At 49.3% G+C, this 15,451-nt stretch overlaps 1 protein-coding gene and 1 long non-coding RNA gene across 5 annotated transcripts; one reads left to right on the top strand and one right to left on the bottom strand.

Moving 5' to 3' along the window:
* Positions 1-3,146: 3,146 nt before the first annotated feature.
* Positions 3,147-6,970, bottom strand: RT1-A3 (RT1 class I, locus A3). 2 transcript variants are annotated; one of them, NM_001008830.2, is made up of 8 exons: positions 6,839-6,929; positions 6,365-6,634; positions 5,905-6,180; positions 4,577-4,852; positions 4,342-4,482; positions 4,136-4,165; positions 3,745-3,792; positions 3,150-3,612 (listed from the first exon to the last, which is right to left on the bottom strand). In NM_001008830.2, exons 1-8 carry the CDS (start codon positions 6,900-6,902, stop codon positions 3,608-3,610), a joined length of 1,110 nt encoding a protein of 369 aa, NP_001008830.1. In that variant the 5' UTR covers positions 6,903-6,929; the 3' UTR covers positions 3,150-3,607. The 2 variants fall into 2 exon arrangements, with proteins under 2 accessions (XP_038954604.1, NP_001008830.1); XM_039098676.2 differs by lacking the exon at positions 3,745-3,792 and having other exon boundaries at positions 3,147-3,612; positions 6,839-6,970.
* On the top strand, positions 6,920-11,928 carry LOC120098897 (uncharacterized). Of its 3 annotated transcripts, XR_005497620.2 has the most exons (4): positions 6,920-7,059; positions 7,286-7,595; positions 8,581-8,946; positions 10,633-11,928. It is a non-coding gene; the product is annotated as an uncharacterized LOC120098897 (long non-coding RNA). The 3 variants fall into 3 exon arrangements; XR_010060971.1 differs by having other exon boundaries at positions 8,773-11,928; XR_005497618.2 differs by having other exon boundaries at positions 8,581-11,928.
* The last annotated feature ends 3,523 nt before the right edge of the window (positions 11,929-15,451 follow it).

The following is a 15,451-nucleotide window of genomic DNA, read 5'->3' as shown; positions in this document are numbered from 1 at the left end:
ATCTTAGAACTTTTTTTTTTTAAAGATTTACTCATTTATTATATATAAGTACACTGTAGCTGTCTTCAGATACACCAGAAGAGGGCATCAGATCTCTTTACAGATGGTTGTGAGCCACCATGTGGTTGCTGGGAATTGAACTCATGACCTCTGGAAGAGCAGTCGGGTGCTCTTAACCGCTGAGCCATCTCTCCAGCCCGATTTGGGGGATCTTAATATTTCCCTGGCACCACACACAGAAGACCCCACTGAGAGCTTGGGTGTCACTGTCTGTATAAGTTACTGTGGTCCTTCAGATAAGACGACCCCCGTGTTCTTGGTCCTTTGAATACTTGGTTCCCGGTTGGTGCTGTTTGGGGAAGCTCAGGAGGAGGGGCCCTGCTGGAGGAAGGATGTCACTGGGGCAGCGGTGGAGATGTGAGCTCTCACACAGTCCTGCTGCCATGCCTGGTGCTTGCCCTCATGATGTTGATGGACTCTTAACTCTGTGGGACCCTAATCCCCAGATGAACCTTCTATAAGTTTCCTTGGACATGGTGTTTTTATCTCAGCAACAGGAAAGGAACCAATACAGTTCCATTTTCCATCACGGTGGCTTAATATCTGACAAGACACAGCTTAGGGAGGAAGGGTTTGTCTTGGCTTATTGTAGTCCCTAAAGCTAAATCCGTCAAAGTGGCAGCAGGCCCTTCCTTCCAGTTCCAGCTTATGGGCAACCTCAGTATAATGTCCCACAGGAGCTGTCCAAAATGGAGGAAATCCTGTTAAATTGGCACCTGCATGATGTCTCCTCAGCCTGCAGCCATCGCAGGAGCTGTCCCTGGTGGCCATACCTTCTTTCCAGGCTTCAGCCTGCAGCCTTACACTGTGAGAGCTGTCCACGGTGGCCATACCTCCCTTTACCCAGCAGCCCCCACAGAAATGGCACCTCAGCAAAAGTCAGCTAATCTGGGAAGGATGTCCCACCTTAACCCATGGGTCTGATGCCAGGGAAAATCGCACCGTTGACAGAGTTCTCTCTCTCTCTCTCTCTCTCTCTCTCTCTCTCTCTCTCTCTCTCTCTCTCTCTCTCTCTCTCTCTCTCTCTCTCTCTCTCTCTCCTCTCTCTCTCTCTCAGCTTGGAAGAGCCTCTATGGAAGAACCAGGTAAGTGATGGAGATTTCCTCTTTGGGTTTGCAGGAACCTCAGAGAAGCAACAGGTAGGACACAGGAAATCTAGGCAAGAAAGCTCAGGAGCCCACTTGCCTTTTGAGGAGCCCAAGAGAAGGGTAGAGCAGCTCAGAAGAATGACAGACAGACAGAGATTTCTGAAGGGCTGGAGTTTAGTTGTAGCATCAGGCTTGTTAAGTAGATATCTCCTATATAGTTAAGAAAATAAAGTTTCCTTGCTGAGCTGTCAGGTTTGTTTTTTTTTAATTTATTCATTTATTATATATAAGTACACTGTAGCTGTCTTCAGATGTACCAGAAGAGGGCATCGGATCTCTCCACAGATGGTTGTGAGCCACCATGTGGTTGCTGGGAATTGAACTCAGGACCTCTGGAAGAGCAGTCGGGTGCTCTTAACCACTGAGCCATCTCTCCAGCCCCTGAGCTGTCAGGTTTTTACCTCAGCTTCTGCCTCCCATGTGAGATGATTTAAATGGTTTCAGGCCTCTGAGGGGGACTTGGTCTCCTGCAATATGGAGCCATCCAAAGGCAGAGCAACCACAGGCCTGTGAACAAGACTTTAAGACAGACTATGGGGAATACTGCATCCTGCATGCCCAAGTTGGAGATGCAAGACCCAGGTCCACTGAGCTGGGAACGGATGTTAAGAGACTTCAGGGAGTTAACTCCAGAACACAAGTTGCTGAAAGATAAGAGAGTCCAGGAGTACAAAAGTTTCAGGGGGCGGTGCCCAAGTTACAGGAGAGAGAAGCATCGCTGTTCACTAAGTGGAAACTTTTTTTTAATAATTTTTTTAGATTTATTTTTTATACATATACACTACTGTCTTCAGAAACACCAGAAGAGGGAATCAGATCTCCTTACAGATGGTTGTGAGCCACCATGTGGTTGCTGGGAATTGAATGCAGGACCTCTGGAAGAGCAGTCAGTGCTCTAACCACTGAGCCACCTCTCCAGCCCAAGTGGAAACTTCTGGTTTCTTTGGAAAGTCAGTTGAGTCGGATGATGTCTTGCTGAAGCAAACACAGATGAAAGGATGTCATGATAAGGTAGACACGTGAGAGGACACATGACAGGAGAACTTCTCTTGGCTTCCCTGCTGGTCCTGCTCAGTCCTGCTGACTCATGCCGATTTGGTGGAAGCCTGGCAGTTTCTGCTGGCTTGTGGCACCGATGATGATTCCTGTTTGCAATCCTGATGCTACTGACCTGGATGGCTGCTGTACTGTCAATTAGAGATTGGCGTTGCCCCCAGGAACTACTACACAGCAAACAGCTCAGCCTCCTTGCTTCTTCTGAACTGACCAGCCATTGCTGATTCCTGTGAACTGAGCTGCAGATTAATTTGCCCCAGAGAACCATTTCTAAACAGGCCCACCTCTCCAGTATCCACATAAAACATCTTTTCCACAACTTCCCATGGGTGGTGGACTAGAAGGGAGGTTATGCATTTAAGAATTCCATTATTAAAAATAGGTTTTGAAAAGTCTAATCCAGCTATCTCAGCTGGGGATGTGCTCCTGAGAGTTCAACAAAAGGCACATCCTGCACCTCAGTTCCCTGACACTGGAGAGGAGAAGCAGAAATCACCACAGCAGCATGGCCACAGGGAGAGCCCAGGGCAGCTTCCCGACCCCATCATTAGCAGCTAAATCAAGTGGGTGGGAGGAAATGTAGTGACTTATCTTGTGCACCCTGCACTTTAGAGGACCCCACTTGAGTCTCTGATCTTCAGCCCTGGGGGCTCATAATCCTGGGACAGGACAAGGCTCTGGCCTTCCCTGTGTCCTTGTGATCACAGACTTTCCTCATGTCTTCACAGTGATGGAGAGGGCACAGCCTGGAGGTGACAGAGCTGAGGCCTGAGCCCATCAAAGACGAGAACTGACTGAGCACACCAGGGCACAGCCCTGTCCACACTCAGCTCCCACAGCCTCACCCTGTCCCACCAGACACACACAGCTTAGTGACACAGATTCTGGAAGCTTCTCCATCTGCCAATTATTTTTTTCAAAAACAAAACAAAACAAAGCAAAACCCCAAAACAAAAAACCCCTAAGTATTCCATCCAGTAATTTAAAAAGCCATCCACACTTGTGTCAAGGATGTGAACAATCAAGTTCACACTCAGATTCTTATTCTCAGGGTGGAAGTGAGGGGCTGCAGCTCAGGGTAGCACAGGGGGACAGGATGCAGATGTCCCCACCCCTGAACCCCAGGCTGGACCAGCAAGGCTGAATGTGGAAGGGAACACAGGCAGTGCAGGGACAGGGTCCTGGTGTGCAGGGCGGGCTGGGCTCCACAGTCCTTCACACAGAAGCCATAGAATCACAGGGAGCATCAGACACTGGTGTCTAAAGAGAACCGAGGGCTCTGGGTGTCACAGGAGAGACCTGAACACATCGTCTGTCACTCAGTCCACTCCAGGCAGCTGTCTTCATGCTACAGAACGAGAGTCACAAACCATCACTGTGAAGACAACAGCCCAACAACCCTCCACTCCCAGGGGATTCTGGGAGTCCCTGAAACCCAATCATGTCCACATTGACCCTCCCCAGTTGGACCCAGAGTCACCTTTACAATCTGGGAGAGACACATCAGAGCTCTGGGAGCTGTCCCTGCCTAGGGTAAAACCAAACATATGTATATTTATATGTATATATGTATATGTATATGTATATGTGTATGTGTTTGTGTATATGTGTGTGCACATGTATGGGTTCATATCACCATAAAACTCAGGCCCCCAAGGGTTGGGGATTTAGCTCAGTGGCAGAGCGCTTGCCTAGGAAGCACAAGGCCCTGGGTTCAGTCCCCAGCTCCGAAAAAAAGAACCAAAAAAAAAAAAAAAAAAACCTCAGGCCCCCAGAAGATTTCTCTGGAGGAGCTACTATGGATTCCCAGAGCTCCCAACATCTCAGCTTCACTCCAATAACCTCAGGGACAATCCTGCCCCCATACTAACCTCGAGCAGGGGTGTAGTCTCCTTTCCCACCTGTGAGAAGAAAAGCTGTGAGAGTTCAAGGAAGATTTTGACAGAGGAAGTTTCCAGAACTGACAGAGGACCCAGTTGGAGACAGCAGCAATGAGGGGTGTGGCTGTGCTTCCCATTAATGAGTAGAGCGCTCTTCTAAAGGAAGTTGAGGGGAAACAGACCCTGCCCTTTCCTACCTGTGTTTCTCCTCCTCCTCCTCCTCCTCACAACACACACCACAGCTCCAATGATGGCCAAAACTACAAAGACAGCCACAGCTCCAAGAACAACAGAAGTAACATCGATTCCCATGTTGGTGTTGGTGGATGGAGAAGGCTCTGGGAAGGACAGGTTCAAGAAATGAGGGTGGGGGTCATGACCCCACCTCTCAGCCCTGACCAGCTCAGGGTCTACAGAAGGCTCCATCCTTACCCCATCTCTGGGTAAGCGGCTTAGGGAGCCCCTCATGCTCCACAAGGCATGTGTAATTCTGCTCCTCCCCAGAAGGCACCACCACAGATGCCCACTTCTGGAAGGTTCCATCCCCTGCAGGCCTGGTCTCCACAAACTCCATGTCCTGGGTCAGGTCCTCCCCATTCAACTGCCAGGTCAGGGTGATGTCAGCAGGGTAGAAGCCCAGGGCCCAGCACCTCAGGGTGACATCACCTTCAGGTCTGGGGTGAAGGGTCACATGTGCCTTTGGGGGATCTGTGTGGAAGATTTAAGAAATCACACAGTTAACAAGACAAACTGACATCTACACAGGACACAGTTAAATCAATGATGACACTGAACTGTGTGTCTGACACTTCAACTGTCATCTCCCTAGTGAGCTGCAGGGAGAGCTGGTGCCCTCAGCACAGAACTGCACACTTTCCTGAGGGACTCAGAAGCTAAGAGGGAATCCACAGGAGCCAGTGGGTCAACATGGCCGTCCTTATGTGATGTTCTATAGCATGAGATGGGTGGTCATAGAACAGAAGTGGGAATGGAAAATAATTGATTTAATATGTGTTTGCAGCAAAAAACTGACTAGAAACAAAATAATTTGTTCAAAAAAAAAAGGAAAGTAAAAAATAAGAAAAAGAGACGGAAGGGTTGGGGATTTAGCTCAGTGGTAGAGCGCTTGCCTAAGAAGCCCAAGGCCCTGGGTTCGGTCCCCAGCTCAAAAAAAAAGAGAGACAGAAAAGAGAAAAAGAAATCCCACAATTTATATTCCTCCAGGGTACCCCACAAGGGCTCATGGGACCATTCTCCACTGTAGGAATAGAGAGAAATGGGGTGTGGAAGAGAGGCAAACCCCACATCAGGGAGGGATCTGTGAGAATGTATTCTGTGGAAAGTTCTAGAAACTGGGGGAACCAGCCTAGTGTAGTGGAGCCCATGTCTCCTCTGAGGTAAAGGAGACTTCTGGTCCTGAGGTGTAAGGGCTGACACACTCAGCAGGACAGAAGTCAGTGTCCTCAGAGAGTGGGTGTGGGCAGAGAACCTGGCCTGGGAGAGGCCATGGCTGACAGCAGGGAGCTCCTGCTGTTAAGTGGGGAAATTCTCTCCTTCCCTCCTGAGAGGGACTCAGAACTCTCCAGGGAGAAGGCTGGGCCCTGGGAGAGGCAGTGCAGTCACTGTGATGAGGGATCAGGAGACCCAGGGACACTGTCTCCCCTCTGAGACAGGGGCATCACCCAGCTGAGGGTTTCTTCTTGCCCAGGACTGAGCCCCAGGACGAGGGAAGAGGGAGGAGAAGCCCGCGGCGCCCGCACCTGAGCGCAGCAGCGTCTCCTTCCTGGGTGCCAGGTAACTGCGGAGCCACTCCACACACTCGCCCTCCAGGTAGGCCCTGCGTCTCTCTGCCTCACCATCCCGTTCCCACTTGTTTTTGGTGATCTGCGCCGCTGTGTCCGCCGCCGTCCACGTTTTCAGGTCTTCGTTCAGGGCGATGTAATCGCGGCCATCGTAGGCGTGCTGATTATACCCGCGGAGGAGGCTCCCGTCCGACCCCACGTCACAGCCAGACAATCTCTGGACGGTGTGAGAGCCTGCGGGACCCCGCGGTCAGACCCGGCCCCGCCCCGGCCCCGGCCGGGCCAGAAGCCGACGCCTTCAAACCGAAAGGGAAACCGGCCCGCGTCGATTCTGCTCCCCAATTTCGGACTTGGGACCCGGAAGTCTCTGGCCGTGTGGACCCGGAGGGGTCGTGACCTCCGACCCGGGGTCACTCACCGCCCTCGCTCTGGTTGTAGTAGCGGAGCAGGGTCCTCAGGTTGTCTCGGAAAATCTGCTCCTTTTCCTTGACTTTCCGTGTCTGCCGCTCCCAATACTCCGGCCCCTCCCGCTCCATCCACCGCGCCCGAGGCTTCATCCTCGGATTCTCCGCGTCGCTGTCGAAGCGCATGACCTCCCTGTCGTCCACGTAGCCGACGATAATGAACCGGGGCTCCCCGAGGCCGGGCCGGGACACAGCGATGTCGAAATACCGCAGCGAGTGTGAGCCTGGGGGCGGCGTGCAGTGAGACCCCGACCTCCTCCCGGGACCCCGGGCGGGTGCGCGGGCCGGGCGGGGAGCAGGGCGCGGGGCTCGGGACGCGGGTGGAGAAGGGGCGGGGGTCTGGTGTGCGACGCGGGGACCCGGCTTCCCCGATGCCCCCCCTCCGCCCCTCCCCGCAGAGGCCATTTCCCTCCCGACCCCGCACTCACCCGCCTGGGTCTGGGTCGGGGCCAGGGCGGCCGCCAGCAGCAGGAGCAGCGTGCGGGGTGCCATCGCCCCCAATCGAGATCCCGGACGCCGCTGAGTCCCGCGGGCTGCGTGGACTTTATAATCCTGGCCGACGCTGATTGGTTCACAGGGATCGCGGCAGCCCTTGGAAGTGAGAATTGCCAGCGCGTCATCAGTATCCGGGCAGAAGGACCTGACACAGGTTAGAAGCAGAAGTGAAACTGGGGAGATGGGGAATCCCCAGCCCCGCCCCTGACCTCACCGCCTGGGGACTCAGACTTTGCCTGAACCTTGGGCTGTGGGGCAGAGCCCTGTTTGTCATGGTGTCTCTGAGTTCTGCCCCAGAAGCTGTGTGGACACCAAGAGAGACCCGCAGGCCAGGTTCTCTGTGTCCTCTCCTCCACCCTCTTTTTCCTTCTTCTCTTCAGAAGTCAGACCCTGGAGTCTTCTAGAAGAAAAGCCACTTCCGGGAATACAATCACAACACAAGGGGTTGTGGGTGCGGTGGAGAGACGCTTCTCCTTTAAGAGGAGGCGCTGGCCTGCAAGCCCCACCCAGACCCCACAGAGACCAGGCTCTGTTCACCTGCATGGGCAGCTCACACTGCCAAGCCTGAGTGCAGGACTCTCATCTGTAAAGAGGAGACTTTGCCTCTTCCCTCAGGATCTGTCTTCTCAACCTCGGGTTTAGACCCAGACTCCTTGTGTTTATTCCCAGAAGATGCATCTGTGGCTCCAGGTGGGTGCGTTTTACAAGGATCTTCATTCCCAGTCCTGAGATTGTCCATGTGGACCTGGGTCGTTGTCTCAGCACAGGAGACCCCGTTGTCCACAGGGAAGAGAAGCCTGTGGAGACCACAGACAGCACAGTGCCCTGTGCTACACTGCACTTACCCTATGTCCACACTTCCCCGGTGCAGCTGCTTTAGTGACCAAATCACGGTAGGAGGGGACCTGTAATTAACTATACCACAGAATAATGAGAGTGTGTGAGAGAAGTTATCAATCTGTGACCTCTCACTCCCTCTCTGACCTTCACTCACACTTATGAGCTGATGAGGTGTAGGACATGAAAGTCACAGCTGAGGGGGACACTGGATCTGATAACCTACAGCACCTATGTCCATGAACTCTTCATCCATCCTAAGAGCTGTGTTTTCCCTAGGAACTTGAAGCTCTTAGGTTTCCCCCTGACTGACCTAAGGATGCTGCTTTCTTTAGGCTGCTGCACAGAAAGGATCTGTTGCAGTTTCTTTTCTTTCTTTCTTTTTTTTAAAGATTGATTTATTCTATATAAGTACACTATAGCTGTCTTCATACACACCATAAGAGGACACCAGATCTCATTACAGATGAGCCACCATGTGATTGCTGGGATTTGAACTCAGAACCTCTGGAAGAGCAGTCAGTGCTCCTAACCACTGAGCCATCTCTCTAGTCCTTCTTTTCTTTTTTTAATTCTCTTTTTCCAGACAAGTTCTGTCTTCAGAGCTCTGACTCTCATACAACTTACTCTGTAGACCAGACTGGCTTTGAAATACATTTTTGGCTTCCATTGATCAAGCTCAGGCAGCCACTCTCGGTGGCAAGTGCCTTTATCCCTTGAGCAATCTCATTGATCTTCTTGGAGTTCAGTGGGTTTGGTCTTTTCCTCCTGAAGGTTCCCTGCATTACTGCACATAGGAGAGCCGTGTCATTGGAAAGGCCATTTTCTGTCCTGACAGGTACCAGCATTGCCTTGGGTGACTCTGGAGAACCAAGCCTTCTTGCCCAGGTTCCTGTGGCAGTGACAACCAGCTGCTGACTGGAAGATCCCATATCTGCACTGAGTGATTGGGTGTCACTGTATTAGTTACTGTGGTCCTTTGGATAAAATGACCCCCATATGCTTGCTCATTTGAATACTTGGTTCCCAGTTGGTGCTGTTTGGGCAAGCTTAGGAGGAGGGGCCTTGCTGGAGGAAGGATGTCACTCGGAGCATGGTTGGAGATGTGAGCTCTCAGACAGTCCTGCTGCCACGCCTGGCATTTGCTGACACGATGATGATGGACTCTTAACTCTCCGAACCCTATGCTCCAAATAAACCTTCTGTAAGTTGCATGGGGGTGATGTTTTATCAAGCAACACAAAGTAACCAATCCAGTTACTTTCCCCATCAGTGTGACTTAATATGCAACAAGCGGCAACTTAGGGAGGAAGGGTTTATCCTGGCTTATAGTCTGTAGGGATACAGTCCACCACATCGGTGAGGCTCACTGGAGAAGCTGGAGGTGGCTTGTTATATTGAGTCTACTGTCTGGAGATGTTAGCGCCCAGCCTGCTTTCTCCTTCTTATTCTGTACAAGACCCTTCCTGTGGATGGTGCCACCCACATCCAGAGTGAGTCTTCTCTCAGTTTAAACCTTTCAGGAAATGCGTTCTAGATGTGCCCAGAGCCGTTTTCGCAAAGACTCTAAATTCCATCCAGCTAGCGATGAAGATTACCCATCACACTGCTGTGGCACCTCCACATGTGGTCATTCATCATCTAACATCTGGATACGTTCCAGAAACTGTGATGTGAACATACAGTGTGCTTCTGTGAACCTACATGATATGGCCTGTGTTGCACATGTGGTTATGTGGTGCATAGAATCTGGACATCGTGTGTGCAGTATGTCCATCAGGAGGCACAGTAGCATGGGCTTGTGAGGGCATTCTGGTATGACACAGCCCGTGTTTATAGCGCGTTTATGTGTGTACTTGTGATTTGTGAGACAGGTTCTCTGTACGTTGCAGTCTGACCTGGGACTTACTATGTGGCCCTGGCTTGTCTGGGATTCACAATCCTCCTGCCTCAACTTCTGGGGTAGCTATACTTCAGAAAATAGTATATTATGAAATAATAGAGAATATGACATCAGCACATATATTTCTAGCAGCTTTTGTCACTCTCGAGCATTTTATACTATGCACAATTACAGATGCTTTTTTAACATTATTTGTTTCATATGTATGAATGTTGTGTCTGCATGTATGTGTGTGCATGTATGCATGCAGTATGTGTAGAGTCCAGGACAGGGAGTTAGGTTCCCCAGAACTAGAGTTAGAAACAGTTGTGAACCTCCACAAAGGGCCTCTGAATCCTCCAGAAGGACAGTCAGGGTTCTTAACCTCTGAGCTGTCTCTCCACCCTGTCCATGTTCTGAACTTTTAGTTCATGTTCACTTACTTGCGTTTGCTGTACTTGAGGGGGAAACAAAACAAAGCAAAACAAAACAGGGTCTCGTGCATTTGAAATGAGTCACGTTGAGCCTCATCCCCAGCCTTGTGCTGTGTGTGTGTGTGTGTGTGTGTGTGTGTGTGTGTGTATGTGTATGTTTGAGGACATGAGACTGTGTGCGTGTGTGTGTATGTTTGAGGATATGAGTGTGTGTGTGTCATATGTGTCGTGTGTGTGTGGTGTGTGTGTGTGTTTGAGGATATGAGTGTATGTGTGTGTGTCATATGTGTCGTGTGTGTGGTGTGTGTGTGTGTGTGTTTGAGGATATGAGACTGTGTGTGTGTCATGTGTGGTGTGTGTGTGTGTGGTGTGTGTGTGTTTGAGGATATGAGACTGCGTGTGTGTCGTGTGGTGTGTGTGTGTGTGTGTGTGTGTGTGTGTGTGTGTGTGTGTGTTGGGAATGTAGGTTACTGGGGTTTGATATTAGCGCCCTGAGCCCACAGCCAAGCATTTTAACACTGAGCTACAACCCATTGCTTTCCATGATGTTTGTTTGTTTGTCTTTTCTATGTAGGAGTGTTTTACCGAAGTACATAAATGTGGCACTGACAGACCAGAAGAGGGCGCTGGGTCCCTCAGAACTGGAGGAACCTCTGTAAGAGTAGCACCGCTCTTAACTGTGGAGCCCTCTCTCCACACTGGTGAGCTCAAGGTCACCTCCATCCCCAACGCACACACGCGTGCACACAAATTCTTACTTTGAGATGAGGTCTCATTGTATTGCACAGACTGGCCTTGGATTCACTCTGTAGCTCAGACAGGCTTTGAACTTGCCGTCCTCTTGCCTGCTCCCAAGGAGAATGGGAAGTGTGGCGGCAGACAGCCGCAGGCCACAGGAGCTTGAGGCCTGCTCTCCCACCACTCCCCACTCCTCAGAGGAACAGGAAGCTGAGCCTATGTCCTAGCATCCATCCCAGGAACTGGGCGAAATCCAGCCTCTAACAGCAAACACGTGAGCTGGCGCCTTCTTGCCCTCCCATCCGACTCCTCCCTGACACTGCTTCTGTACCTTCTGTCCCCACCATAGCCTAGCCTTGTCCCTCCTTATCCAGCCCTCCCTTCCTCTGAGGACCACAGCCCCTCACCACCCTCCCTGGTCTAGGAGCTCTGCTCCTCTGGCTCTAACAGCACAAACAGAACGGAAGCTCGTGTTCCTTGATGGTCGGCGCGAGCCTTTGAGAACGTCCCCTCCCCCCCGTAACATAAACTGTCACCTGGAGACTCAGAAGGCAAGTGTACACCCTGTGCTTTTAGAAAACCATCCTATTTCTTTTCTTCCTTGTTTTTTCAAATCTACTTTTTTTTTTTTTTTTTTTTTTTTTGGTTCTTTTTTTCGGAGCTGGGGACCGAACCCAGGGCCTTGCGCTTCCTAGGTAAGCGCTCTACCACTGAGCTAAATCCCCAGCCCCTCAAATATACTTTTATTTTATTTACTCTTCATTACTTTAAATCCGGGATGGGTACAGCATCACACGGATTCTGTGTCCAGTGGCCTTTGCAGGAAGGCTGCTTCGGAATTTGGCACGAACCATGCCACAGTTTCCATGGGCCTGAGTTACTCTTCCCCATATCCCTCTGGTTTTGTTTGGTTTGCCTCCGGGAGTCATGGGCATAAACACTTTCAATTTTAAGAAGAGACCTGGAGCTGGAGAGATGGCTCAGGGGTTAAGAGCACTGACTGCTCTTCCAGAGGTCCTGAGTTCAAATCCCAGCAACCACATGGTGGCTCACAGCCATCTGTAATAGGATCTGGTGCCCTCTTCTGGTGCATCTCAAAACAGCTACACTCTACTCATATAAGTAAAAATTAGGGGCTGGGGATTTAGCTCAGTGGTAGAGCGCTTACCTAGGAAGCGCAAGGCCCTGGGTTCGGTCCCCAGCTCCGAAAAAAAGAACCAAAAAAAAAATTAATAAAAAAAATTAAGAAGAGACCTGTGTTCCTTGCTTGTAGCCAGCAAAAATGGCCTTGCACCACAGCCTTCCAGACATACTTGCTCTTTTTTTTTTTTTTTTTTTTTTTTTTTTTTTTTTTTTTTTTTAGAGGTCCTGTTCCCAGCAGGCACCAAGATGGCGGAAAGAGAGGGGAAAAACCATCCTATTTCTAAGAGTCAAGGGGGCGGTGACCTTTGACCTGTCCATCCCTTCTGAAATCCCAGAACGTCTAGATCCTCCTGCCCCAGACCCTGGCATGCACACATTTATGCAAACATTGTTTGTAGAGAATCCACTGCTGGGCTCGGGAGGGCAAAGCTGATGACCTACATCCATGGCCATGGCCCTCAGGGATCTTATGTCATCCAGGGGCATATGCAGAGGTGTGACTCTGCCAGTGCCTCGCAGGAAGCTATGCCTCAACCCAAGGCTTCTGTAGAGGAGATTTGAGTCGAGAAGGAAGACTTCAAACCTTACGTGAAGAAGCTGGGGTCTGAGTGTGACATGGAGCTAACTAGGGGAGACTGAGGCAGGAGCTTTCAGGTCAGAGCTCAGCAAACCCCAAGGCCGTCTGCAGGGCAGGGCTGGCATTAGAGTCCATTGAGTGGGGAGTAAGTAGGTGAGGCCACCCCCAACAGGGCCTTGCAAAATAGGTCAAGGTTATAGCTTGAACTTAAGTCAGTGTAACAGCCTTGAATGTGTTTCAGCAGGGAATGAAACAATCAGGTTTCTTTCTCATGATGCCCTTTAATCTATTTAATCCCACACATGGGAGGCACAGGCAGGTGTATCTGTGAGCTTGAGGCTAGCCTGATCTACACAGAGTTCCAGGTATCAATGAGAATTCCTGCAAAGAAGCCATGTCTGCAAAGACTGATTAGAACTGCAGTGATGTAGAGGGGTTGGAATGCTGCAAATCCAGAGACAAATCATCTTATCTTGGGCTAGCCTAAGACCCCTGGTGAGCCATTCCCCCCCCCCAACTCTGGGTGGGAGCTGTAGGCATAATGTTTTTGTATCTCCCTTGCATTATCCAAATGCCTTAAGGCACAATGTAAAGTTCTAGTCCCTTTGAAAGCTGCTATTACAAACTGTTAGGGATGGATGAGAGATACAAGTTAATAGTCAGGCAATCAAACTCATGGTCATGGTAGGTACTAGGTTAGTTAATCACAGCAGGGTGTTTTCAAAGTCATTCAGATAGTAAGTAGTTACAAATAAACAATGTTTGACAATCAGCAATATGATAGATACATACATAGATACATACATAAATGGATACATACATAGAGACGATAGGTAGATAGATTTTCTTCAAAACCCTTAGAGATCTGCAGACTGTACCATTATAACATTGTTTCATTATTTAAAAACCTTTTTGGCAACGGGACAGGTCTGCTCCTGGCAGTACACCTATCCCACTTTACAGGAGATGAGGAGCATCGAAAAACCTCCACACAGGGATGCTTCAGTTACCGCAAGCTAGCCACTGGGCAAAGAAAATGCCCTAACTTCATCTACAGACAAAATGGTGTCCAGAAAGGACAAACAGATGCAGGGAAGTCGACTGCCAAGCTCTGCCAAGACAGGTGAGCAAGTCCTTCGTAACTCCTGCTTAGCCAAGGGTCTGCCAGGGTCAGAAGGCTGAAGATGGAGGCTCCAACTTTATAGAGACAATTCTGGGTGACTGTTTAGACAGCCTGTGTCTGGCTGGAGAGATGGCTCAGTGGTTAAGAGCACTGACTGCTCTTCCAGAGGTCCTGAGTTCAATTCCCAGCAACCACATGGTGGCTCACAACCATCTGTAATGGGATCTGGTGTCTCTGAAGACAGCGACAGTGTACTCATATAAATAAAATAAAAATTGGTCTTTAAATAGACAGCCTATGTCTCTGTCATTTCTGTAGTTTTGGAAGTTGCTTGTCTGCACTTCCTGCATACCCAGATAATATTTATGTCTTCCCAGGTCTCTGATGTGTTTGAAGACTACATAGTTACAGCCCCTCAGTTATGCTTAAGTTGTTTAGGATTTAAGAAGATATTCTTAGGCCTAAGAAGATGTTTTTAGGATGGCAATACGAGTGAGGATAAAAACGAAAAGATTTAGATACAAACTTCTAACTCACCGATACAGGATAGATGACAGAATACTTTCTCCAAATTGTCAAATCCTTATGAGCTGGACATTTTAATGTAAGCCACGTCTGGTAATCTTCACAATTGTTATCATTGTATGTGGTACACTCTTACAAGGAAAAGAGAGCCTCGTAATAGGGAAAAAAGGAGAAATGGAGGCACAATGTTTTTGTACCCTCTGTGCCGAGTTTACCTTTGTGTTATTTGTATGCTGCCTTCTCTGCTCTCGTATTCATGTTTCAATCTGGTCAGGGCATTGCAATGCTTCTACCAAGAATCTCCTGTCCGGAATCCGTGTAAGCAACCCTTACCATGTAGTCTCTGCCTTGTCAATAAATGCTGATCATGCAAAGGCTGGGCAGAAGGAGAATAGGGCAGAACTTCTGCCAGCCAGAGAGAGGAGATGGGGGCGGAGGCAGGGGCGAAATTGAGGTGTGCTCAAGGACAGGAGATTCTGAGAAGATACCATGAGAAGAAACATCCGAAGCCCAAAGAGCCAGATCAATAATCAATAACAATATGCAAGGATCATGGGACAGGGCTGGGAGGTAGCCAGATTGGCACAGGGGTTATTGTAGATCATTTAACTGCCCAGCTTTCAAGGTGCAGCTTGAAATAAATCTTGGTTTCTCTGCGTGGTTATTGGGGACTAACAAAAGTTAAATAAACACAGTCATCACATTAATTCATTAATTACATTTGTATTAATATTAATTCCTTTTACAGGGACATAATGGCAATGACTAATAGAGTTTTAAAATAAAAGGCCTTTGGAATCTATTAACTTAGTTGACCATTAGCTTCCACTAACCCACAAGCTAAGACTGTCAGCAAATATCATCCGAGGCCTGTGGGAGGTTCTCCATCATTTTGCTATAACCACTTCTCTCATGTTCCTGTCAGTGTATTTGAAAAGTGTCTTGATTAAGGGCTGTCTCTGTTCTGCTCCTACGATATTTCACAAAACTTTCCATTTTGGAAGAGGGAATTTGGGTTGACCTAAATCAGTTGTCATTCAAATTTGGCTCTACAATAAACTATCTCCTATTCCCCCCTTGAAGTGAGAGCTGCAATGTGTGTGTGTGTGTGTGTGTGTGTGTGTGTGTGTGTGTGTGTGTGTGTGTGTGTGTGACACAAACTAGCCAGGGCTGCCCAGTGGGAGTCTGTGGAAAGAAAACACATGGGTGAACCTGGAGTGGCCTGTCCATCACCTTTGTCCTCTAAAAGTGTCAAATCCCTTTAGAGTCATCACCCTCTAATGAATC

The sequence above is a fragment of the Rattus norvegicus genome, chromosome 20 (assembly GCF_036323735.1).
Source record: "Rattus norvegicus strain BN/NHsdMcwi chromosome 20, GRCr8, whole genome shotgun sequence".
NCBI classification, from domain to species: domain Eukaryota; kingdom Metazoa; phylum Chordata; class Mammalia; order Rodentia; family Muridae; genus Rattus; species Rattus norvegicus.
This window is presented reverse-complemented; position numbering and strand designations above follow the sequence as displayed.

Excerpts from the sequence above, each read along its gene's own strand:
- RT1-A3 (NM_001008830.2), bottom strand. The coding sequence starts at position 6,902 with ATGGCACCCCGCACGCTGCTCCTGCTGCTGGCGGCCGCCCTGGCCCCG. Across the intron at positions 4,853-5,904 it reads GGAGACGCTGCTGCGCTCAG|ATCCCCCAAAGGCACATGTG; the intron begins GTGCGGGCGCCG and ends TCTTCCACACAG. Across the intron at positions 4,166-4,341 it reads GAGGAGGAGGAGAAACACAG|GTGGGAAAGGAGACTACACC; the intron begins GTAGGAAAGGGC and ends TTCTTCTCACAG.